General features: G+C 36.8%; 2 protein-coding genes and 2 long non-coding RNA genes across 7 annotated transcripts; 3 read left to right on the top strand and 1 right to left on the bottom strand.

Moving 5' to 3' along the window:
• The first annotated feature begins 316 nt into the window (after positions 1-316).
• On the top strand, positions 317-4,173 carry LOC124209881. 4 transcript variants are annotated; one of them, XR_006881097.1, is made up of 6 exons: positions 317-1,096; positions 2,577-2,789; positions 2,860-3,036; positions 3,104-3,477; positions 3,543-3,806; positions 3,868-4,173. XR_006881097.1 is itself a non-coding variant. In XM_046608113.1 (5 exons), exons 2-5 carry the CDS (start codon positions 2,049-2,051, stop codon positions 3,193-3,195), a joined length of 501 nt encoding a protein of 166 aa, XP_046464069.1. In that variant the 5' UTR covers positions 317-1,096; positions 1,156-2,048; the 3' UTR covers positions 3,196-3,259. The 4 variants fall into 4 exon arrangements, 2 of the variants coding, with proteins under 2 accessions (XP_046464069.1, XP_046464068.1); XR_006881096.1 differs by having other exon boundaries at positions 317-2,789; XM_046608113.1 differs by lacking the exons at positions 3,543-3,806; positions 3,868-4,173 and adding an exon at positions 1,156-2,067 and having other exon boundaries at positions 3,104-3,259.
• An 8,215-nt stretch (positions 4,174-12,388) lies between these two features.
• Positions 12,389-13,043, bottom strand: LOC124209880. The gene is made up of 4 exons (XR_006881095.1): positions 12,891-13,043; positions 12,717-12,809; positions 12,512-12,628; positions 12,389-12,439 (listed from the first exon to the last, which is right to left on the bottom strand). It is a non-coding gene; the product is annotated as an uncharacterized LOC124209880 (long non-coding RNA).
• A 1,057-nt stretch (positions 13,044-14,100) lies between these two features.
• Positions 14,101-15,148, top strand: LOC124209879. Its single transcript, XR_006881094.1, has 4 exons — positions 14,101-14,208; positions 14,295-14,653; positions 14,719-14,845; positions 15,003-15,148. It is a non-coding gene; the product is annotated as an uncharacterized LOC124209879 (long non-coding RNA).
• LOC124209878 lies at positions 15,145-15,916 on the top strand. The gene is made up of 3 exons (XM_046608110.1): positions 15,145-15,251; positions 15,313-15,484; positions 15,558-15,916. Exons 1-3 carry the CDS (start codon positions 15,180-15,182, stop codon positions 15,770-15,772), a joined length of 459 nt encoding a protein of 152 aa, XP_046464066.1. The 5' UTR covers positions 15,145-15,179; the 3' UTR covers positions 15,773-15,916.
• The last annotated feature ends 10,797 nt before the right edge of the window (positions 15,917-26,713 follow it).

Genomic DNA, 26,713 nt, shown 5'->3' with positions numbered 1-26,713 from the left:
CCCAGTACAATATGGTCGGTATATATAGCTTCTTGTCGCGATAATGATTCCGAGAACAATCAGAGAGGTTCCCAAAAGGGTGTGGAGACGGTCGAGACGCTGCGCCAAGAATCCAGAGAAGGGGAAGATCTCTCCTAAAACGGAAATGTTTAGCGATTTTATTGTGAGCGATCTCGGCTTCATTTCCCTGTGTCAATGTAAGGGAACGGATTATGCCGCCTTTTTCGGAGATTTTTTTCACGGCAGGAAATAGTTGGGGCGTCGTTTGCGAAAAGTGCGGCGTTGAAGTCACCTTATCCAAAGTACGACGGACCTTATTGAGTTCCTGATGGGCGTGATGGCTACTAATTTATTTAGTGGCCCTGTCGATAAAAAGCAACAGTAAGCCTGAGGCCAAAGGATATAATGTACCTACATGACCTATCTTTTTTAGCTTTAACAGAGAACGGACCTTTTATACTACATCAAAAGAAGTAAAACCCGGTGGCTTATAGACCATAAGAATAGCATCTGAGTAGGCCTCAAAATGCAACCAGCTCAACGGGACTAATTCTTTTGCGATTGACCATAGTTGGTTACCATATACCATGAACATTGAGCAGAAATTTCACTACCTGTAGTCGATAAAGCAACGACGCAATATGCAGGTAGGTAGGCTATTTTCATATTATCCCTATAGTTGATATCTATTTGTTTAGATTGGATAAACAAATCCATTACATCCAAATGACCTTGTAATAAGGCATAATGCAAAAGCGTATACTATTGCTGATCAACAACATCAATCCGGGCTTATAAAGAAGCGATTTCAAGTAGTTTTACCAATTTTGTATACCCTTCCCTAGAAGCCATATGCAGCAGTGAACATTTAAAATAGTTTTCATGTTCTTTGTAAATCAGTTGCTCATTAGGGTCACTCCTAGGAAATATTTGACAACAACTGCTACATTGTTGATTGGGTTGTGCATCCATTCTTTTATAAACAGATGATGGAACGGCAGAACAATCCTCTTGTACATTGAAAGGTGGAGAATTTGTATTAGAAATAGTTCTTCTTACAAGAGGCTACCAAAAAAGGATGGAACAAACCAGACGGGTAAAAAGCTAGAACTTTTCGATTTATATGTGCCATATACATACCTGTTTAATCATTAGATTTTTTGCATCATTCTACCTCTGCTTATAATTTGGGTTTCAAAACTTGCCTTACAGAAAAAAATGCTGCAAAAAGTCTTTCATAACTGAAAAACAAGAAACTGTATAGAGGAGAAGTTATTACAACATACCCTCTCTGGGATACTAGATACGAAAAAATAATCAAATAGCCTTAAATAGTATATTTTTTTCTTTTTTGGGTATAATAGTCTTTAAAAGTAGAACGATTCAATGTTTTTGCCAGGTATTTTAAAAAGTTTCCCCCAATGGCCCCATCTATGATGCGGTGATCATAGGTATGGGATAAAAACATTTCATCACGAATGGCTATGGTCTCTTTCCCTTGAACATCGACTACAGCGGGCCTCCTTTCAATAGCTTTCAATAGACTTAAATGGCCACTTGTGGTTGAACGATAATGGATGTACCCCTTAGGTTATCGAAAGAGCCAATATTGGAAAAAGGGTATAACTACCTCCATTTAGCTCATCGCCCGTAAGGCTACCACTCTGTGCTCTTTTAATTAAGGCATCTATTTGTCTTGCTAGGGCAACGAAATCCAATGATTCTACCTGATTGACTACAGGAACGATCATTTTACCATATTGTAGAGCTACCGCAAAACCAATAATCGTCTTCAACGATGGTATTGAGTAATGGAAAGGCTTGCAAAGCACGTGCCGTTACAGCCATACAAATAGGAAAATAGGTTAAGTTCAGATAACATTGAATTTTGAAAGCCTCTTTAACTTGTTTTCTCCAATAAGCCACTATATCGGTTACATCTAACCGTATAAAAGAGGTCACACGGGGAGCTATTCTTTCAGATCCAACCATGCGATGGGCAATCAACTTTCTTACACGATCCATCGCTATGACTTGGTCTCCTTCCCATGAGGCAACTTCAGGCAGGTATTTATTCCATAGTTACAGGAATAATTGTATAATTTAGATGATGAGGAAAAGAGATGGTAATATGATGAGATTATGACATGAGATTATAGATGATGAGAAGAGATGATAGATTATGGGATTATTATTGATAAGCCCGTTTTGTCAGCATAAAGAGAGACGTTCTACGAAACCTAAGGGCGGGACGAAGTGGAGGAGTTTGAGGTGATTTCGAACGATTCTTTATGTATTTAAAATTTACATTATGTTAATCCGTTAGCTAGACAATTCCACGCATTTTCAAATGCTATTTACACGAAGAAAATTTACCTCATTTACAGCCTACCGTCTTAGATCCGGCCATGGTTTTGCAACAAGCGATGATAGATGCTGATTAATTAATTAAGATTAAATTCTCCAATTCTAGTCATTCTAGTCATATTTTTTTTAATTCTCCAATTCTAGTCAATTTAGTCATAAGTATTTTGTCGTGTATTTATCGTGTATTTATTCTAGTCATTTACATTTAGGGATTATCTACCGGGAACAAATTTTGCAAATTACCAAAATTTCGTCCAGGAAACACTACAACCGGGGGGGGGGGGGTGGGGTTTACCCCCACGGTGCTCAAGTGGAATTAGACAAACTCATCACAAAAAACAAGTGGAAAAAAAGAGAGAATACGTATCCCAAAGGATACCAACATGCATGTACACTGCTGGTGTTCCTCCAAAATGGATTAAGTATGTTCAAATATTTTTTTTTTATTTATTTTTACATTTTTGGTATTAATATCTTATTTTTATTTTACAGAATACAACATCACCATCATAAATTCGATAAAGGACTACGCCGTCACAGATGCTTATATGAAAATGTTTGAAACCCTCTATCGTAGCGAAAAAGTTACTGGATACATTTTCCGCCAAAAGGAAGAAATTCCAGTTGCTGCTGAGCAGCTACCTGTCAGTTCTTTCACAGCAACAAATGGTAACATTTTAACTAATTTAATTGATATTAGAAATTGAAAATAATTTATTTTTTTCATTTTTTTCAGGTGTTGAATATTCAAGTAGCGACGTACGCTACAAGAACCGACCAATGGAGGGATATGTAGTGTTTTTTCAGGGCGCCACAGACAAAATGTAAAGTTTCAAGAAATCGGCCGAGTCAGAAGAGGCAAGAAAAAAAGAAGACAAGAAAAAGATTGAAATCAATGATTAAAGGCAGCAGTTTGATCTTTTGGGAGTTCAACAGTCCAAAATCAAAAGTGAGATAGCGAAACTTCAAGAAGAGAAGATGAAATCTGTTGCGTTGTCCAAATTGAATTAGACAAGATCACCAAGAAAAAATTCTGGGTTAAAAAAGAGTATACTTATCCTAAGGGAAATGAGTATGCTTGTACATTGCTGGTGTATTTACCAGGCTTAAGTAAGTTTTGAAATTTTTTTTTTATTTTTTTAAAATATTTTTTTTAATAATTTTTTTTTCTTCAGAACACAAGGTCACAATAATTGATTGCATTAAGGACTACGCTATCACGGATGCCTACCAAAAGATGTTTGAACTCCTTTATCGACGTGGAAAAGTTACTCGTTTCATTTTTCGCGAGAAGTTACAACTTCCTGTTAATTCTACAAGTTGCACAGCAACAAATGGTTAATAAAGCACACAGAAAAAGAAATTTGTACTTGCAGACGTTGTAAGAAAGACTTCAAAGCAAAAAATGAATTACGCTTGCACAATGAAGAGATGCACCAGTAATTTTTCAATTAAGTTTTACAATTAATTTTTTTATTTAATTTTTACAATTTGTTCAAGATCATTTTCCTGTGAATTTTGCCATTCAATGTTTATGGGTTCAGGCGGCCTGGAGAAACATCTTCAAAAGGGAGAGCAAAGAAACGATGTGTGCCCAAAGAAAAACTTATAGAAAAATGTGAAGCTAAATTGAACTGCAAGTCCCGTATATGAATAAAGCAAACCCATATTTCCTATTCTTCCCATTCTTCCCTCGGACGAATTACTCTGTGGATTATTCCCCGAAAAACGTAAACAACACTTTTCCAAGATTGTTTTTAAGTAAACTGGAATTCAGAAAAAAAGACAAATACATTACAAAATTTCCTGTGCAATTCCCTTTTTATGAGTAGAACAGATTTATTCCAGTGGAATAAAACTACAGAATTTAACCTAAGGAACTCTAAAAAATCCATTAGAACTGCACAAAGTACAATAATGATGTGATCCTAAATATAGCCCGCCGCGAGGTTGCCATGGCTTGCGCGTTGGTTCATTGGTCTGCTCTTTTTTGTTGGCTTGTCAAAAGCAAACGTCAATTTGTTGGTTGCTTCTTGCTTGGCGCCCAGTGTCGTCTGCAAGCTTTACAGCTGATGACAGAACCACGGTCTACCAGGAGAGGTAGCCAAACGCCATGGCAGCAGAATAATCAAGGGACTTAAAAGCTTCCTTAAAATGCCACTTGGATAGTGGGCGTAGCTTGGTCAGAACTCTTCAATGCTGACATTGTCGCCAATTGCCGCTGGCGGCTTGGGGTGGGATTCCACGAATATATAGAAGGAGGGGGGAGAGGGAGACTTTGCAACACACAACAGCTGGTGGCCAAGCTACGCCCGCGATCCAAGCGGCATTTTAAGGAACTTAATATCATTTTCGTCAGTCGGGAAAATTGAATTTTTCAATAACGAACAATGCCGGTCAACTGGATATGGGGTGGTAAGAGTTGATAAGATCGCTAATGTAATTTGGTTGATGATTCGGATTACTTTTCAACCATGATAGATTTTGTCAGTCAGCCATGAACAAGAATACCCCAAATAAATATATATTTTATTATTATTTATTACTTTACAACAGTCTGGGAAATTGTTGTTTATATTAGCTTGTCGTAACGCTTGATTCATTCGATTACCTTCGTTGAACAATTTGAAGAATAAATAATATTCCTGTTACGACATCTAGTCGGTTAAAGAGCTGGTATATGTATAGCGTTCAAATTCACACGATTACCAAACTTAATAAGTTAAACTTATGATGAACAAAAAGTACATTAATGGCGTCAAAATATTAACACGTACAAGACATTTCAGTTAAGGATTCGGGGTCGAGTTCGCAATATCATCATATGTCAAAGTTCATTTAAAAAAACCTTATGATTGTTGAAATTTTATTGAATGACTGAAGAAATGTTTCCACTCGTCAGGTGAATTTAAGTGAGGATTTAGCCAATCAGGTCGGTCAGGACTTATGGATGCGGAAGGGCTGTGGCTGTATGCACCAAGGGGGCATAAAGGATAATTTTAAATAACAGTGTTGTACGAAAATAAAAGAATAATTTACTTTTAACTTCATCAACCCTTTCAACTTATATGCCATCAACTGGGAACTGGCACTTTTTTGGGGATGGCGAATCAGATCAAACAATTTGGAAATCTAAACAGTGTCACAGCATCGTTGCTTGATCCGAAAATAACCAAGAAAGAAAAGGGAACTTACTTATATTTATTTCTGGTGAAAAGACTCTTTTAATTCTTTAAAACTTTCCTTGACTGAAATGAACAGCACTTAAATCGGTGCTTAACGATCTAAATTTTTTCAAAGTGTGGATGGGGAATCTACGTTTTTCGGAAGCGTCCAACACACCTAGCAGGCCGTCTTCACAGGCAAGAAATAAAGTAGCAGTCACCGTACACAACACATCTAAAAGATGACGAGGGAATTGAGAGAGAAAATCTTTAAAAAAAAAATGTAGTCAATGCAATTTATTAAAAGATTTCTTACGATCGAAATAATAAACATGCACATGCACAACATGCAAAAAGCTCACTTCTGGTATCGATTTTGGAGACATGCTTGTGGTCATCGCAGCGAAACAATCTCAGTTAAGTACAGCCAGCACAGCATCTAAACGGGTTGTGTTCCATTTGGTACAATGGAAAACCTGGAGAGTTTGGATTTCAATCGAAAAGAACTGCTTTCGTCTCCAAGCAATACAAAATAAGATCAGATTTTTTCCCCGTTACGGCAATGGCAAATTTTCCCTTCAAAGCGAAGAATCTCCAAAGAAAAAACTTCACCACTCGCCCATGATTAAGAGATGATAAATTTTTAGTGACACGTAAATCAAAGTGAATAAACTTCGAATTGTTTTACAGTAGATGTGAGATCTGTTGATAGGTAATGTGACAAAACAGATCCACTTGAAATACCAAAGTACAAAATTGGAGGGTTTCCGTCTAGCCACCCAGCCACACACGACAAAAAGTGATCACATTTCGTTTGTTCTCGCAGTAACTCTAGGTTTCCAAAATCATAATGTCGTTTATATATTTATAATCTGAGCCACTAGTGAAAGGCACAGGTGTTCAAGCGAAATTTCATTAGAACTGGTAGGTGTTTTAGAGGGCATAACAAACAGCCAAGTTATAGACTTGGATAACCAGTTATTCCTAAGCAGATTGTGTTGTATTTTAAATCGTATATGTGTAGTTCCTCGTAGTTTGAAGCTGTGATTGCGAATTGCCCAAAAATATAGGCACAGGAAACCGACGATCGATGCGAAGTCATCATTACATAAGTGTTGCATTGGTTGGTTCATGATGGTCTAGTCAACAGCTGCGTACTGGCTTGAGCCGACATGGTGGCAGCTGAGAGTAAAAAAGCACCATACTTCACTAAGCGATTGAATAACTTGTGTCGGGAGGACTTATAATACACCGTTCTGAAACGTTAATTAATAAATGATTTCTTACATATTGATAAAAATGTCGATACACGAGAGAACGACTGCACCGTTTTTTAATATAAGGAGGAAGTATTGAATACCTTGGTGATGACTGCCATCGGGGACATTCGCTAACAACTTGTCGACATCAGATCTGTGTTTCCAATCTTGTGGCTTTTCTTTCTTTAGGACATAGGGAGTAGCATAGTCCCCGGCTGATGCGGCGAAGGCAAAATAAAGAGAAAACTTATACAGCATAGAACAAGTAATAGTATTGAATTATCGAGGAATTACCTTCGAAAACTTTCAAAGCCTGTGGCTTTTGACTCTCGTTGACGATTTCACATTAAAGTAACAAATCTTGCCATCAACGGAGCGATAATTGCACCACGGTGCCTGCCGGCGGAGCTTAGGAGTTGTGAACAATAAAATCGTGCTAGGGGTCTAACGAGGCCTTTAAATGATGAATTTCCTAGTAATGATGAAACTTTAAATTCAAAAAATGATTTTTCTCTGTTCCTACCCATCGCAGTTAGTCAGAAAGTAGCTCTAAATATGTCATGTCCTGCTAAGTCATCACCACTTGACCCAATTCCAACTTCCCTCCTCAAATAATTTGTTGAATTCCAGGCTTTTCAATTAAGGATCATCAACCTATCTCTTTTTAGTGGCGTTTTTCCAGATGGGATGAAAATGACTTCGATCACACCACTACTCAAGAAATCTAGGCTTTGCTTCGACAATCTGTCAAATCACCGGCCAATGTAAAACCTGTTTTTTTCTGTCTCAGCTTGTTGAGCGTGTGAAGCAATTCACCACTAACCATGATTTCTTCAATCTCCTCGTCCCGGTAAAGTCTGCCTATCGGCGACATCATTCTCCAGGAAAGACACTCCTTAGGGTTGTCAACGGCTTGGAAACGGCTGTTGATGCTGGTGATGTTGCGCTACTTTTGTTGCTAGATCAAAGCTCTATCTTCGACACTATCGTTCACTCCATCTTATTCATTCGCCTGTTCGTAAGGTATGGAGTAACAAGAGTTGAGCTTTTTTGGATCTCATCCTATATCTGTCGGACCGTTATATATCTGTTAGCCTCCAAGGTGTCGCATCTACTCCTATAAGCCTCTTAGATGTAGCATTCCTCAAGGATTGGTACTTGGGCCCATCTTTTACATCCTGTATACTGCACCCGTTTAAGGAATTGCTTACAAGCCGTTATCAGTTTGCTAGACTCTGAGGTGTCTCATCCACTACTAAACCTTTTCGATATGACGTTCCTAAAGAATCAGTATTGGGCCCCCATCCTTTACATCCTGTACACTGCGCCAATTAACGAAATTGATAATAAGCACAATGTTCTGAAAGTCCAAATTTTTGCAATTTTTAAGAAGGTTCTATTTCACCTCAGCCGGGATCTTAAATGAAAAGTTCCCTATCGAAACCCAACTTGGCTCAATTTCTCCACGCATTTGTTCTCTCTACCCTCAACTGCAACAACTCTATTCTTGTTTTTTGTCTTAAATCCAAGTTAGGTGTGCTTCAAAAGGTTCAAGTACACAATGTTCCTTATATTAAATCTCTCCATTAGCTTTCTGTCCATCACCGCAGCATAGATTTTGAGATATAACTGCTTATGTTTCATTACCTAAATGAAATTGCACCATGCTATCTGACTTCTCTTGTCACGTGGTATAAGCCACCCAGTTCTCCTCGTTGAATATCTTCATTCCCTGAGCTTTTTATAACAAGAATGAGGTTAACCGTAAACCTCATTCTCACATGCTGGTCCAGTAATCTGGAACTCATCCTTTTTCTGTGAGATCGGCTACAATGTTAGCACACTATAGTTCCACCCCAAAGATTCATATCTGTCGTGTGTTGCCTTTGTTCATATTATTAGTAAAAGCGCTTGTTAAATATGAAATACATTATTATTATATTTTTATTAAGCATTCACTGACCACTGGAGCTTAAACATGGGATCAGATATCGTATCTTGCCGTAAGTTCGTTGTCAGAAAACATTTTTTTTTCAAATCATGGAAAATATAAAAACATTTAGAATATGACAAAATGATTTCAATTATAGAAATAAAAATTTATTTTAAAAATGGCATCCATTGACTATTTAGGATGAGTGAAGTGCCATCCCTAAGATACGTCTTCTTTCTAAACTTCTTTCTAAAAACAGTAAGAGTAGGTAATATTTAATCTATTGATATATTTTTGTCATCCTCTGAAACATCCAATGATCCACAAACATTTTCCGTGACGACAAAGTAATGCTTCTTTGAAAAAATATTCTTCATTTGTTGTTGTGATTTCATGAGTTATGAAATCAAGCTTAAATTCTTCAAACAGCCTTCTTCTTTGTACGGTTTTTCATCCTAAATAATCGTACGAAACATCAAACTGTAAAGTTGTACGAATTTCAACGCGTGTTGTTTTTTTATGACGAAATTTTACCTTAGTGTCGCGTTATTATGACAGAACTCAAGGAACTTTGCTTGTCTAATTCTCCATAAATTTCTCAAAAACCCCTAATTGTTCTAATAGGTATCTTGTACTTTATTGGTATCATTTTTCGAAATTGAATTGATTTGGTGGCAAGCACGTCTTTTGTGCAAAGGTAATAGTTTGACTAATAGTTGTTGTCATAGTCACACTTTTTTTTTATTGGTGTGGTTACTGTTGAATGTTCATTCAATATATCTCTGATTAAAAATATACCATTTAAATCTCTTTTAAATTATCATCTTCATCGATCAAAGAGTTTTTAGATGGAGTTTTAATGAATGAGCTAATAACTGACAAAAAATAATGTGTGATTTAGTCGCGTAGGCAAAAATCAAGTATTGAACTTCTATAACTTAGACCCCCCTCCCCCAAGGTAAAAAATACCTTCCTGTGTGAGGAATTGATGTTCTCACATGTCAGGATGTGATTCAAGAAGGAATTATTCCAGTAATTAATTTGGAATAATTCACCTGAAAGATCCATAAAAAATCAACCATTTTAAAATTAAAAAAATAACCCCGGAAATTTTGACGCTTTAAGTGACTAAATGAATATTTCTCATTCGTTTGACTTCGTGTAGTAATTTTCAGGCACTTTGTGCTTGGTCCACTAAAGAATTTACTAGATGAATGAGAAGATTCATCTTAAGGATGAAGCAGTTTATTGAGACACAGCATATATTGAAACTAGTACGACAAGCAACCTCATTGTAGATTTTCTTGACTCGTAGAGGTCTTGATTTGTTGCCCTAGCTGGTTGATTATATACTAGCTGTGTCTCTGTGTGATCTATAATCGTCTAGATTACGGTGGTCTTGCTCGTGATTAAGGTCGTGAATTTTATTGAAACAAAGGAAAAAGTATCTCAAAAGGATTGAAACAAAAACAAAAGAATCTGTACGGATGATGCTAGGGGTGAGTAAAGGGATTGACTCAGTGGAGACAGGGTTGTTTTAGATAATTAATTGCAGATTGGTACTGGAAAGAAAACTGAGGTTGCGGAAAGGAAAATCGATGAAGAGGGATGAATCAATGCGCGGAGTGAATATGCATGTGAATACATTACAGTGCTTGAATTTCGTCCTGTTGATTTTTAAGATTATTCATTGGTTCTTTGAATAATAAATTATTTTTTTTCAAAAATATATTTTTCTTGAAATTCAGACAAAAAAGCTACAAAAATTAATTTTTGGTTTTCATCGCCTATTTATTTTAAATGTGGAATGCTGCTTGTGCATTAACAGTTTATTTTGCCATGTCCGTAAATTGCTGTCTAAAAGTATTCGATTTTCAAACATTGCTTCTCGAGAAATCTCTTCTTAAACTAACTAATTGAGACTGAACAGTTCTTCTTTTCCATTCTTTTTCAGTTCTTTCAGATCAATCACGAACTTCAGGTAACTTCCCTTCATCGCCTTCCTGCTGGTTTTCCTGTGGATTTCCAATAATATGTGGATGAAGATCATGTCCAGAAGCGTCACCAATCGATTTTTGGGGTTTGAGGAAAAGATTCCTTGATCTTGTTGAAGTCGTTTTTGTATATGACAGGAATTTTCCCGGTGCGGAAGTGCGGAATAAAAATTATATTTTTAGAAAAAACGTTAAATTTTTCTTTTTTTCTTGCTTCAATCCTCCCCCCGTTTGAATTACTGGAATGCAATCGGACCTGAGAAAACTTTGGTGTAATAGAAGAATATTGGATGAAAAATTGTAACAAACGTTTTCTTGAAAAATCATTCCATAGTATCTTATGTCCTAATAGTAACTTGGTCTGAAAAACTTCCGTTAAATAGAGGAATTTATTATTTTATTTTCATAGAAAAAAACCCTTGTTTTGTGTTGTGCATTTATGTTGTACAGCTGTTGTGTCTACCCAAGAGGATATGATTGATTATCTCGTCGGTCGATATCCATTTTTTAAGCTTCATGCAACTGAAAAGTTTGTGAATCACCCTATTGACACCGACAGGGAGAAACAGATTTATGTACTCCAGTTGGTTGGCGCTGCCCGTATTTTACATGTAAATGCTAACACCCGGAAATACGGATTGTCTTGTTTGAGGATGGCCATGAAATTGTGATTTCCCGTAAGAAGGCTTGCCCTGCCGAAGTCGCGCAGTATTCTTTCATTTTTTTTTCGAAAGACTAGTTTTAAGGAATAAAAGAGAAATCGAGAAGGCTTAAGATCTTCGGGCATTGTCAAGGCAACAGCGAAAGCACTGCGGAGAACGCAAGCATTCTTCACCAGTCGACGTATTCTAAAGAAATCGGATATGCGATCTATCCAATCTATATATCTATCCAAATCGATTTGTTACCAACAATCTACCCTAGTGGCACATTTCCTCTCTTGGACGTCCATGGCACGTCTGTACATCCGAGCCATATCCCCATCCATTTTGAAAATTTTGGATCAACAGCAGATAGCTATTGGATGTCTATCATCGATATCCAATAGATATCCCTTTTTTGTCTTTTAGTTTATCCACCCGACGTATATTATGCATATATAATTTATTATTAACTAATGCGCTGATAGATAATAAAACAAGAAACTCGTCGCACTCAGAATTTTAATGTTAATACTTAGTATGTACTATCGTAGGGAAAACTAATATACAGTAAACAAAACAATAAGATGTAAATGAAAAGAAAGGTTTATTTAATGAAAAATGAAATTCATAGTATACAATTATTAGACAACAACAAAGATGCAACGTGGTAATCAATATTCGTCTTCCCATTCTCCAAAATCCCAATCTTCTCTACGGTCTTCTCCTTCAGGTTCACCTTCGGGATCACTTCCATATTCGTAGGAGTCGTATGAATCTTGACTACTATCATATTGGGAATCGCAGTCTGTGAGAAGGTGAAGATCGACTGTTTCTTGAAGAAATGAGTCAGCAAAATCGTGAGGAGGTGGCGGTGAATCGTGAAATGATGCGCCAAGTTCTTCTTCTTCACTCTCGACTAACGGTGTCGGTTGAAGAGGTGGTGTTATTGAGCCGTGAATTAGTGCTCCTTCCGCTTCAAGGTGAGCGGCATCTTCCCTGATTCTGTTGCGCAGTTGTCTCTCACTGGCAATGGTTCTCTGTTTTCTTCTCATTGCTGATTGCCGAGCGTCTATTTAATCTGAAAATACAATTATAGAAACTGTAATTAATTCATAGCAAAAATAAATTGTGAAATAGGGATTAAGTTTACCAGCGCTAAAGAATCATGCATCAGAGAAAATCACTGGCTGTTGACAGCAGCATATGTTAGGTTGTTCACATGAGTTGTTTACATGTGATTTAAGAAAGCAACGTGAAGTTTTGGATTCTATTAAAACATAAATTAAGACAATTTAGAGAAGCTGAAAGTATAGTAATGGACAAAAATTTATCGATAAAATAGGGAAAAGGTTTACCAGCATTAACCAATCTTGAAATCAAGAGAGCAAGAACTCGATGAGAAAGCACTAGCAGCAGTTGGGAGATATATCCAACACAAGACCGAGCATCTATTTAGTCAGAAAATACAATTATAGAAACTGTAAATAATTCATAGCAAAAATAAATTATGAAATAGGGATTAAGTTTACCAGCGCTAAAGCATCATGCAATAGAGAAAATCCTTACAGCGATAAATCACTGACTGTTGACAGCAGCATATGTTAGGTTGTTCACATGAGTTGTTTACATGTCATTCAAGAAAGCAACGTGAAGTTTTGGATTCTATTAAAACATAAATTAAGACAATTTAGAGAAGCTGAAAATATAGTAATGGACAAAAATTTATCGATAAAATAGGGAAAAGGTTTACCAGCATTAACCAAACTTGAAATCAAGAGAGCAAGAACTCGATGAGAAAGCACTAGCAGCAGTTGGGAGATATATCCAACACAACATAAAGATGAAACAATCTTGAAGTCAAGACGAGAGCAATATCTCTTGAGAAAGCACGTTGTTAGAGCTACCAAACACACGATAAACATGTGTGCTGCTTCATTATCTGTAATGGCGTAATGTAATGGCATAAAATTAAACTATAAGCGATCATTAATAAAAATTCCACTTACGGCTGAAAGAATATCAATAATAATGATGATGTTGCTAAAAGTTAACCACAAAAATAGCTGTAAGTTATTTACGAGCGTTAGAAAAAATGGTAGCCATTTGACAATGAAAAGAATGAGATCGCGTCTTTAAGATGCACCGTTGCCGGTTGATAAATATTATTACGCTTTAGGTAAAATATAGTAAAATAAATAACATCGTTCATTGCGTAAAGTTTTTGACTGTGTATGAGGTTTTAATAAAATTTATATTCTATTTAACAATACCATTCATTACAATATTATGATTTAATTTAACATGTAATGAAGGCGCTATATGAACCGGGAACTGGCAACATACGTACCACTTCCGATCTATGCAGTCGAAGCTTCTTTCATTTTGACGCGTCTTACAATCTCTTACACTAACGTGTTCAACGTTCAATCGTCTCTTATCCTCTTGATCAGTTATTTTAAAGTGTTAAAGCAGCACTACTTAGCTAATAACGGTAACTATTGTTGTTTATTATTATTGAATGGTTTTAGTTTTTCAATCCCCATATTTATGTAGTCCATACATGTACTGCCACGCATTGTCGTTATAACGCTAATTTCTTTTCCTAGATAGCTAGTATGGCCGGAGTATACAATTCATTTCACATAGCTGACTTATGGATAGCAGGCTCTACGAAAGAAGTCTGTATTGTTCATGATCTCTGGTTGTTAGATGATGGGTTTGCATGCCTTTGGCCACCGACTTCCATGAAGGTTACATCACATGTAAAGCTTCAAAAGCTGCTGCGTTTGAACACAAAGCCATCATCAATTTGGATTCGTTATTTCTGTAAAGTTCGCAAGTCCTTTGGTAAGTTAGAAATCAAAACACACAATTGTGTAAGTCAATCTTATTCGCTTAAAATTTACTGATAGTTTATTTATCCTTCCTTACAGAAACCTTAGAAAATGCCGAACTATTTTTCAACTCAAGAAATGTGGAATTGAGTGAACAATCAGCTGCCGAAGAAACAGGAAAAATTCCCTTGAAAAGAGCCAGAAGACCAACAGAAAGATACTCACCAACTCTAAGCTCAAATGAGTCATCTAGTGCATCGGAATCTGATGAAGAAGCAGAAGCTGCTTCAAAATCAGCAGCTAGTAGAATCAATCGAAGTTATTCTGCCAGACACTATCTGCAGTTACCTAATATTCCAATGCCCTCTGCTCCATCTATCATTTCCGGGCTCTCCCCGTCTTTATAGAGGCTCTTACTGGGGTTATTAATGGATCATTGGAATCAACTAGTAGTAGAGGTCTAAATTTTATTGTTTTAATTTCAGTTCTCTTAATTAATATTTGTCCTTTTTTCACATTCCAGCAACCAGAAAGAATGTGGACAAAACACAGCCGCAACAAACCCAATCTTCTCTCTTCGCTGGCATGCCGTTGCATGACAAATTGTGCCATGTTGCTAATCCTTCCGCGAATCCTGTGCGTCACAAAAGGTCTAAGCTTACAGCTAACGAGTGCCCTCCATTGATGCGTCCCAGCCACAATCCCGCTACTAGTAGAAATCCTACTGCTAATAGAAATCCCTCTGTTACACAACCGGTATTCGGTCCTACCGCTCCACTTACTGTCAGTGTTCCTTCCCCGGTTCAGGTTAGCTCCTTGCTCCAACGGCCATCTTCAAATCGAGGGGATCAGTTTCAATCAGTGCTGATAAACATGTTAACAAAGCAACAAACTCAAATTGACGTATTAATTCTGAACCAACAAGCGTCATCAGCTGATGCAACAATTGACCAAATGCCAGAATGATTGCCGATCAACGACTACATGCAATTCCAGAGACTCAACAGGACTTTAGCATTTACTCCAGGTGTAGAGAACAAAGTTCGAGACAAACTGGTAATAACTTTGTACTTCATTTACAACAATAATCTTTAACTTTTCCGTTTGTAATTTACAGCTGGCTTACTTCAATTTTATTCATGGGAAAACTGCTGCTAATATGATGACTCGTTGCATGGGTGCACTATTCACTAATTCTATGGCTGGAGATTTGAACTGGAACGGATTAGCTCGGGAAGGTGTAGCAAAAGGAAAATTTGGCAATTCAGAAAGCCAAAAACTAATTCACCGTAATTAATACTACTCTGTTTAATAGTTTATTTTTTAATCTGAAGCCTTAATAATGATGCATTTAAATTTTAGTTGCTGTCAACCGGCGATTCCCACAAGCTTCAAAGTTTGAAATGGAGAAGGGCTCCAAGGATTTTCTCCGACACGCCCCAGCGCGCGTCAAGCAAACTGCAGCCAGAGCTGAGAAAGAGGAAGCAGCTATGGTTGCACATGCTGCTGATGTTGCAGCCGGTGCACGTCATCCCTTGGATCACAGTTACGATAATGTTGAAAGTAATAACTACTAGAAGTAATTAGTGGAAATCAACATTCGACTATTTTATGTGTGACGAATTTATTGTTCAAAAACTGAGAAACCTTACTTTAATTTATTGTATTTATGTCTCTGTTTTTGTACCGTTTATCAGCAATACACACAATAGTCGAACTCGAATAAAACTAAATTTTTATTTTAATATATGCATGTAGGAAAGAGGAGGGGATATTCTAGTTCGATAAGTAAATTTTAGGGCAACAATTACCTCATAAAACGAGTCCCGGGGTTATTTTTAAGACGTCGTGGGGTTATTTATAAGACGTCTCTGGTAAATAGAAAAATTCGTCTGTAAGACATCTCAGTGACTTGGTATGGAACGGTAATTAAGACGTCCACAATACATCCAGATGTCATCTATTGGGATCAACACAAAACCAAGGGTGGACATCCACAGGCCATCGTGTGCCACTAGGGTAGATACATTTGTTCTCAAGAATTGGGACACACGAGAACTTCATTATGCCAGGGTTTATGCCATCATCCTTTTCTTCTTTGAACTACTTCTCGAACATCTAGCCAATTGCGCTCCGTTGAAACACCTAGACTTAGTGTTGGCGATCGTAGGCGAGATGGAAAAATTATTTCAGGATCGCAAATGGCTTGAATCGCAATTGAAGAAGGAAGATACAGTGCTGACCTTTGATAGCCTGATATTTTCGCTAAGATTTCTGTGCAGTTATTTGGAGACTATCCAGGAATTTTTTCCGAAGACATATTTATGAGAAGAAATTGAAATAGGCCTATATTTCAGGTGTCATCATCATGGTCGGGAAGATTACTGTGACCTTACCAGAAACCAAAGCGCAGAAAGCTATACTACACAACATGATCGAAAAGCACTTACAGGTTAACGAACGAGGAACTCAAGTGTCGAGCGCATTCTCATTTTAATGTTATCGACCAAAGCCCGACCCCTACAGTACACAAGAAGAAGATCTTTTGCTAATAAGAGCTTTACTGAAAGCATGCGCCAACACAAATTTTATAAATCATGAACAACTGCATTCCATCTTCTTGCAGAGAATGAATGATCTGTCACATTCCAAGAATTCACTTCAGTAGTTAAAGCGTTATTTAATTCAGGATCCTATAATGACCAGATCAACATTCAGTGCAACATAGCCTTACAACCTTTCAAAAACACCCGTGAAGAATACCAAAACGCTGATTTTCACCTTTTGATGGACAAATATATCAAAGAACTCTTGAATTCTAATTGTAGCACTGTTGCTTTAGACAACATAGCAAAAAAAATGTTTTTATTGAAATATTTTGCAAATAATTAATGTAAAAAATGGCAAAATTGGTGCCAAAATGGTTAAATTTGATGCCAAAAATGCGGAAATTGAAGTGCCAAAAATAGTGTCAAAACGGGGGGCAACCGGGAATTTGTCGTTCAGTTTTTGAGAGAGCGATCTCGGGTTCTTGCAGATTGCATGTAAAAGTAAGAAAAGAGTAAAGAAAAATAAGCTTAGAATTTTATAAGAAATAAATTATAATTTTACATCTTTCAGGAAAGGGTAAAAAAAACTTTCAACAAAACAACAATTGATTCTCCAGAATCAAATAGAACGGCTCCGGTCAACGATTCAAATAAATATCCCAATTCTTTTGGACAACAAGCCACAAGGCCATTTTTTTTCGTTGTTATTACTAGTCGTCGATTCTATTGTCAGACATTGCTAGTAGAATAACCAGAAAAAAAATATAGTTTAGTTGGTTGGTCAATGAGTACCAATGTAGGGTAGTCGGTGAAATAGGACTGAAACGAAATAGGACTGGTAGAAATAGGACTACGTTTTAGGACTAGTCAAATTAGGACTGGTCGAAATAGGACTACATTTTGCAACTCATTATTGCCAGTCCTATTTCTCCTTACGAGCAGTCCTATTTCTACCATCCACTAGTCCTATTTCAACCTATCCTATTTCAACAGATAAAAGATCTGGCATCCTTGTCGGATTTGCTAAAAGACGAATGAATCGTAAATCCGGCACCGTTCATATACTATTCAGCCAATTAAACTATGTTAGTAATAGTCCAGTTCGTTTTTCATTTGTAACTTGTATATTTCAAAACTTTTTTAACTTTTTTTTTAATAAAAAGGTTGAATACAATCATGTTAATAAAGCCCATTTGTTAGAAATATCAATTTGATATGCAATTTAAGGTTTATTCGGAAATAAGATATTGTGTTAAAAGTTTCGATTTTTACGGGACTGACGCGCAGCCCAAGCCGGCCAGAAGGGGGGTCGGACGGGGGGGATTGCACGTACCCATGGGAGAGGGGTAAGAGAAGGGGGGTTTACCTGGGCCATACCATACGGCACCATCTTTTCCCTATTGCTAAAACTTCAACGGTGATATATGGTTAGCAATCCGTTCTATCATGCCAACGGACTGAGGATCGAGGTTTGATTCTCAGTCAAGGCGAGATAAATAAAAATTTAATTTTGAAAATTTTAAATTACAACAGCCTCAGGTACTGTAATATCAATCGATCACAAATTGCATTATATAAATCAATATCTATGGTAATGAATAGCAAATTACCATTTGAACAATTTATTTCCTTCCTCTCAAATCAGCAATGGTGTATTGTTAATCAATTTGAGTTTCGAATTTTTGAAAAATAAAAATCGTCCAAAAGCTTCCAGCAACCACGCAATCACGCAACAATCACACACATAACGGCAGTTTTCTAAATCAAAAATAGTTTACTTATGGAAAGCGGAATTGTAACAAGATTAGTTACGGCAAATACTCCAAGGAAATATGTCGAACCAACTTAGTCTCTCACTGGAAGAAATCCAAATGTTTTTTGACGATGTACCTGCTGCAGCTTCGACGCCATTGGAGCCTTTTGCAGGAGTAGTAGACTCCATTTTAGTTTCGTCAATTTGAGTTTTTTTTCTATTATATTTGCTATTCATTACCATAGATATTGATTTATATAATGCAATATGTGATCGATTGATATTACAGTACCTGAAGCTGTTGTGATTTAAAATTTTCAAAATTAAATTTTCATTTATCTCGCCTTGACCGAGAATCGAACTTCGATCCTCAATCAATTGGTATGATAGAACGGATTGCTAACCATATATCACCGTTGACGTTTTAGCAATAGGGAAAAGATGGTTCCGTATGGTATGGCCCAGGTAAACCCCCCTTCTCTTACCCCTCTCCCATGGGTACGTGCAATCCCCCCCGTCCGACCCCCCTTCTGGCCGGCTTGGGCTGCGCGTCAGTCCCGTAAAAATCGAAACTTTTAACACAATATCTTATTTCCGAATAAACCTTAAATTGCATATCAAATTGATATTTCTAACAAATGGGCTTTATTAACATGATTGTATTCAACCTTTTTATTAAAAAAAAAATTAAAAAAGTTTTGAAATATACAAGTTACAAATGAAAAACGAACTGGACTATTACTAACATAGTTTAATTGGCTGAATAGTATATGAACGGTGCCGGATCTACGGTTCATTCGTCTTTTGGCAAATCCGACAAGGATGCCAGATCTTTTGTCTGTTGAAATAGGACAGGTAGAAATAGGACTAGTGGATGGTAGAAATAGGACTGCTCGTAAGGAGAAATAGGACTGGCACTATTGAGTTGCAAAATGTAGTCCTATTTCGACCAGTCCTATTTCTACTTAGTCCTAAATCGTAGTCCTATTTCTACTAGTCCTATTTGGTTTAGTCCTAAATCACCGCCAATCCAATGTAGTTCATGTGTAAATATAACATAAGTAGACTTTTGCCGGATTACCCCAACCAATTATGAACTTGGAAGTTCCTCAAATAATTTGTAAGGAGGAACTACTCCATTTTCAAGCAATATTTGTCCACACTCATGTTGACAAATTACTCTTGAGACATCTTTGAAATCCATATTTTATGGTTAGGGTTCCAAGAGTCTCATTGCAGAGCGATCTGGAAACAATTTCAGTCATCATGTCAGGAGTAAAGTTCCTTGAGTGGGAATAAAGATACGATGATACTACAGCACCTTTAATGTCAGAAAGACACTTAGAATGTATTAAAACATTATATTTATACGGATATATAACTGTGGACACGGATTCTGATAAAAATACGGGTATAGCTGACTCGGATTCTGATTGTTAGCTGATACGGATACAATAAGAGCTGATACAGATTCAAATAATTAACGGATACTTTTACCGATTCTTCTATCAAGTTTTTTTTTGCTTTCGTGATGATTTTTTGTTACTTTAGGATTTGGCTCTTCCCACATAAAAAACCACCCTGTTTCCCTCAGACAACACAAATTGGTAGGGTAGCTTTCTAAACAAGATATTTTATCTTGTTTTTGTTTTTGTTTTTTGTCACTTTTACATTAAGTACAAAAGGTTATGTAAAAAGGTTTATATTTTTCGTTGGATTCTTGATTATAATTTGTTTCAGCATTCTGTTTATTTCTTTGTTTTTATGTCAAGGAACTTGCCAAAGTTAAGAGCAACTTTCGAACCCTACCTCAAGGACCCCAACGAAACGTTGCTGTGAATCAATGCATGTCAGCTCATTATCGGTCCAGCCTAGAGCTGCACGGGCTGGTACTTACAGAATTTGAACATGTCCAGCGTAAATTTCCTGCACAGGGGTAGTTGCAAATACTGGCTCATGGGAGTTATCTTTTTTCAACGCTTTCTATTTCTTTTGTCCTTTTTTTAGTGTGCTTTAATTCCGGATTTATCCTGTTTTTTATATATTTTTTGTGTTTACTAGTGTCCCTGTACGCTTCGGAAAACAGCTTTGCCAACAGCAACTTCGGCAGCATTATCCAACTCTTCAATGGCCGGCATCAACTCTCAAATTTTTTCATCTCAGACTTTTGATTAAAAATACCCAAGATGAAAAAAGTGTTTATCAACGTGCTTTGGTTCTTGAAAGCTTTTGGTTCATGAACCAATCATCGATAATCAGTAAGAAAAATTTTAATGACAAAGAAGATTTCTTCAGTTAATAAATTTTTTTTTAGATTTGATGTGCGGAAACAAATTGTCGGTTCAAAGGAACAGCTGGAACATAATAAACTGATTTGATTTTAAACCAATTTGAGTGATGATGTGGAAAAATTATTGAAATGAAATGGATTTTTAATGATAAATTTTGAGCAAACGAATATTGGGAATAAACGAAAAGGATGTTGGAGTGGTTTTGGTGACGGGATAAGTGGCAACCACCTATTTCTAGTAATAGGTATGGTGGTTGCCCATTTCTAGTCGACCAAAGTTGAAAGAGTGGATATCTGGGCAGAGAATCTGGTTAGTCAGATTAAGAAGATGGTGAAAATAAAGTATATTGGAGGTAAGTATACAAGCGTACTCATCCACTCCTTTTTTCTTCCTCTTTTTTTCTTCCTGAAAATTTTCATAAAACAGACGATACAAATTAACGCGTTAACTTAAAACCAAAAAGTAAAGCTCCGTTAACTTAAGGGATAACGTTAACGTTTCAAAAATCAACTTAAGTCACATCACGCGTCCAAATCAACTCCACTCTCCCATACCCTTTAAATTTTATTCAGTCACGACCCTAGATGTCGTTACATATTTTGTCGTATAAAAAACGCTAGAGGGCTGAGGAGACGGCAGGGAGACCCACCAAGAAAAGTGAAGTCTCCTACCTCTTTTGGCTGGGCTGAGCTGAGAGGGTTTTTTAGAGGGAGGATAGATAATCTGTCTAACCCTCCATATATTTTTTAAGAATGGAAATATGTAATTTTTTAACTTCCTTTCCATATCATATTTTTTAAATTCTTCCTTCATATCTTTCTGTGGTCTCATCAACCAAAATATTAAATCTCGCGCAATTTCTTTATTTCATTTGAGATTGCAATATAATCAATAACAGGAAAACTTCTTAATGCTTTCATCATGTTCTTAATGCAACCATCTTTGAGAACATCTTGAAAAATTAAATAATTAATCCCTCCATCCGCATTACAAATAGAACTTAACATTTGCAGTTTGGATTTTGGAACCTCTACAGAGAACCCCCCCTTCCCGAAAGACGGGAAAGAGGCAGAACAAGATTGTGACCCACCGTAATTACCACCTGATTGAGCCGCTGGAATTTGGATTAGAGCAGTTGACTGGCTTCCATATCCTAAAGATCCTTTTTGTTGCTGATTTGATCCGCCACCAACGTAGCCTCCACCACTAGAAGGAACCAGAACAGGTCGAGGCTTTGAACTGCCGTAGCAGGCGGATCCCTCTTTCGCCTTCTTCGCGTCCGTGGGTTTGGTGAATTTGAAGAATGAAACCATTTTGTCAATTTCTTTTTTTTAGTTCACAGCTGCAAAGGTTTTAGTGCTATGTTTTTCTGTCTATTCTGAATCAGGAAAACGTATGGCCACTTTTGTTCAGGCAACTTCCTGTTGTAATAAAGGATATCAAAAGCAAGTTGGGTTTCTGGTTGCAATTTTGAATTTGGGAGTGGGTGGGAAATCTTAGTAAGTATGGCAAGAAATTTTTATCCGAAGGTGAATTCACATTTATCGCCACTTTTTTTAGGTTTCGCATGTAGTGAAACTCACACCTCCTCACACCGTTCTTCGCCAGCATTTTGAGCATGGGTGGCCGCAAGGCCTACTCGTTGTGCAAGGCTAAAATCTATTTAACACGCTTTTACATGCGTACTAAAATTTAACTCTATATGAATGTTGGTCATCAGACGTAGCGCCTTCTGGATGGCGGATTTTTGGCAGCCATTGTAACCTTTGTCATTATAATCCGAGCTGCAACTTGGTGCTCGTTTGTATGCAGATTGGAAGTGACCATGTTAAGCAGATACGGAAAAGCCTTCTTTCCAGAAAAGGTAACGTCGACTTCAATAAATATGGCGTCTTCCACCAAGCTTATAATGTGAGGAGTAGCCAAGACTGCAAAATCTTCATCCATTCAAAATCACAAGCTTTAAACCTAAAAGCAACAAAAAATTCACTTAAAAATCGTCAAGAATGAACGCATATTAGATATCAAATTCACTTTGAATAAGGCGTGCAAAGCCTTATTCAAGTATATTATTAAGAACTTGTTGATTTCTATCCACGTCAATACATTTTTTGCCGTGTCCACTTCATCCACTTTGCTCGACACATATTTCTCGAAATTTTAAAGAAGAAGTCTGTTGTTGCAAGGAGATTCCAGATCTTTTACCTTGTTTCGGTATGCGTAGTTTTTTAGAGTGTTGTTTTTTCCAGCGGCATTTTAAACGCTGAGTGGGCTATAGCTTATTCCATATCCGCTGCTGATTTTTCTTCGGGTGATCGATGGGTCCATGCTCAATAAAGTTGTGATGCCATCTTTTTACATTTAATCCATTTTGCTTTCAATTGGGATGGAATGACTGTGGCCCGCATTTATCTCATCGTTCGAAAAAATCCAAGTCACCTCTCTGTTGATTCCACATCATCTTGTTTGATGAATTCAAAAAGCCCTTTACGCGGGGCACTTGCAATGAGTGGCTCTCCGAGATGGTTCATGCATGGATTTTCGTTTTTACTGTTAGTAGAAACAGACGTTTGCATGGTTCTTCTCCAGAAACTCCAGAATACACATATTGATTAAAAAAATATTTTATGCATCCACTTGTTTCATGAAGACAGTTTAATATTAGACCTTCACTCCGGTACAAGTAATAGAAATTTCAAAGAGGGTTGCATGTTTCTACACGTGTATAGTTACCTCAAAATCATCTCTTTGGGCTAATAGCTCATCACAGCAGAATGAATTGATCAATTAATTTGGCTTTTACAGTTTGATTTAAGATTTTGGCCCTATCGTCCCTTTTATTTTTTAGTTTCTGGTCAATATTTTCATATTTTTAAAATTTGTCTTCTCTTTGCGCATTTTTTTAATCGACCTACAAACGTATGTTGATGAAGGAAGCTGCTTAACTTATCCGTATAGAGAATCCTAACACCGTCTTATGTCTATGAGAGTATGTTACCAAGCAGTTTGTTTCTTGCTCTTTCGAAAAAGACAGTAACAGTGGATAATGTCTGCATTCCACAAATATATTACATAACTATTTCTTAAATCAATGGGCTTTATAGCGATTGCAACCGCTATTAATGTCTGGTGTTAGCGATTAAAGTGTCTAACCAAGTGGCGATGTAATACTAAATTTCTGGAGTAAGTGTTGTAAATAGCGATTGCATAGACTTATCAAGGGGTATATAATCGGTTGGTTACTGATTAAAGTGGTTTATCAAGGGGTGATACAATCAATTACTTACGTCTGACATTGGAAAATCAGTTTCTTTTGTTTAAAAAAATTTTTAATTATTGTTTGACCGAGATGGATTTTATCAACTTTGCTGGGTTACGCGTCGTTCTAAGACTTTTATTTTGATACCTTGTTTGCTAATAAAGTTTCTCTTTTTTAAATGTTGTAATTTGAAATCTAAAATTCTGATTAAAATTTCAGGCCATGAAACATGGTGGAATATCATAATATTTGAATTTTCTTCTGTATCAGATCTTATAAAGTGCTATGGAAGCATTGGTTCCAGTCGTTTAAATTTTTGATTTTTCCTATTAAAATCCAGGTTGCTGGTTGTCTTGTGTGGTCGATATGGGATAGCCTAGATTGGGATGGGATTCGGATTGTGGCCAATGTTGCCATTTTCAAGGAGACTATCGTGAGGTCAAGCGTAGAAGTTATTCCCATGGCCAGGTCTACTCCGGTTCCAAGGTTCTCTAGATGTTATGAGGACATTATGAGGACATTATGTGGTCTGGTTGTTAAGAATAAGGGCGTCGTACATTAGATCTTCTGGCTTTGTTTAGTTGAGTGTGGGTTTCCCAATATCTTATTGAAAGCATTCATGTACTTTAGACGAGTTGAAGCTGTGTCGTAATACGTTTTGATTTGGAGACGGTGAACGACACTAAGATTTGAGATAAGATCAGAGGTGTTTTTATTATAACCACCGTATAGTTTGGCAGTGAGACCAAATTCAAGACACTTCTCTTCTGCAAGGTCATCTCAGACACGTTTACTTGCCCACCCGGTTCGTAAATTAGCTCGTCCAGTTTAGGATATATGATATAGAATTAAGTAAGGATTGAAAGGTTGCTTTTTTCGAATTTCAACAATCAGATTAATAAGGTTTTTTTTTGCTTTCTCTTGTGGATTGCGATCGAAGGTTCAAGAAGGGCTTATGCTAAACTCTTCGTTAAAACATTAAAACAAAGTTTTCTATTCAAAGACGGTTGCTTTACCAAGAACCAATATCCCCGTTAAACCCTCAACCATGCATTCCTATGTAATCTCTCTATGTTCATGTTTACGCTAACGAACTTTAGATATTTCCTTCCCAATTGCTCATCCATGGTGTGAATCTTTTGCATTTTCCACAGATCGAATTAATGGACGTTACTATGTCAGCTTTCCAGATTTTAATGAAAAGATTGATACAGGCGAGAATGGGAACATAGAAGTGGAAAAGAACGGCATTTATTTCTTCTTCAAAAGAGAATGACTGAGTTTGTATTTTGGGATCGGTATTTGATTGTGTGTTTCGCAGCAGCGCCGGTTCTAATCAGGCAGACATTCAATTAGAATGTTTAAAAATTTTGATTTTAAATATGTTTGCTTACTTGTTCCCGGGTAAGCGCTACACTGAATATATTTCGATGATCACGGAAATTTTGAATTAAACCGTAACAAATCGTCTCTAAATGTTGGATACCATTACAAACGGTTAATTAAAGAGGCGTTGGTCAATTTAACATCGTCACAAAATTGAGCTTGATGAGGCAATTAAAATTGTGCTGAACACTATAACAGGATTAAAATTCTCTCTGACTCTTTCTTCTAATTACGAATGCAGCTTTTTTTAAAGTACAGTATCCTACAAAAAGATTTGAACAGAAAAATTCCATTCAACCCCTAAAATGCCTAACAAAAATGGAATTTTTCTCTTCAAATTTGTCGTAGGATACTTTACGTTGGACGTTTTAAACATATTTTGTTTTTTCATGTAAATATATGTATATAATCATACAAATATACGTATAATACGTTTAGATGCTGCAAAAGCTTCATAAGGTATGTGATTAATATCGAAAAGCCAACATGGCATGTCTTCTTTCCCTAAAGAATCGTTAAGAGTTCCTCAATAACTCAATTGAATTATCTGCTCTCCCATCATACTTCACAATGCATTATTTTGATTTTTCTGTGTAGCACTGAAATGCACTACTAAGCACTGCTCTCAACGCCAAAGTATATGGCAATTATAATCAGGACATCTTCCATCTTACCACTGATCAATGTGTCGTTCACCGTGTTAAAATAAAAACTTGCAGCACTTCTGACAAAAGAGATTTGCAACATGTTTTTGAAAAATACGTTGGTGTGTGTTGGAAGGACCTAGGGGAAGGATCAACATCGTTGTGAAGGAGAAAAAACGACGTTTCTAAGACGGTTAGTTTTAAAGAAATTAACAAATTATTGAAAATCGCTGTGTTAACACTTTTTGGTATTGTAACATTATCAGGGTTGTCCACGGTTGGAAGCCAGTTGCACTTGACGTTACCAGAACTTATGGTATTACATTGAAAGAGGACTCTGTCGCACGATCAAATACAGGTTTTCAATTTCAAAATTTGGAATTATTTGCTGAAATTTTGCCTGCAGCCTTTTTGGATTGATATTCACAATTCGTCAAAAGTAAAATTTATGTGTGCCAAAATACGTGCATGGTACTTCGAACCAGTTCCCCGTGACGAATTTGACCTATTCTTCTCTTCTCTAGTGCCGCAGAAACACACAGTCATCGTGAACACGCCCGAACGCAATTACATTAACCCACCGACCCAAACCCTCAAATTTCCCGAGCCGAATATAAGGACTATGTTCAAACCATG

Source organism: Daphnia pulex, chromosome 12 (assembly GCF_021134715.1).
Source record: "Daphnia pulex isolate KAP4 chromosome 12, ASM2113471v1".
Lineage (NCBI taxonomy): Eukaryota > Metazoa > Arthropoda > Branchiopoda > Diplostraca > Daphniidae > Daphnia > Daphnia pulex.
The sequence above is the reverse complement of the archived record's forward strand: the minus strand, read 5'-3'. Positions and strand labels throughout refer to the sequence as shown.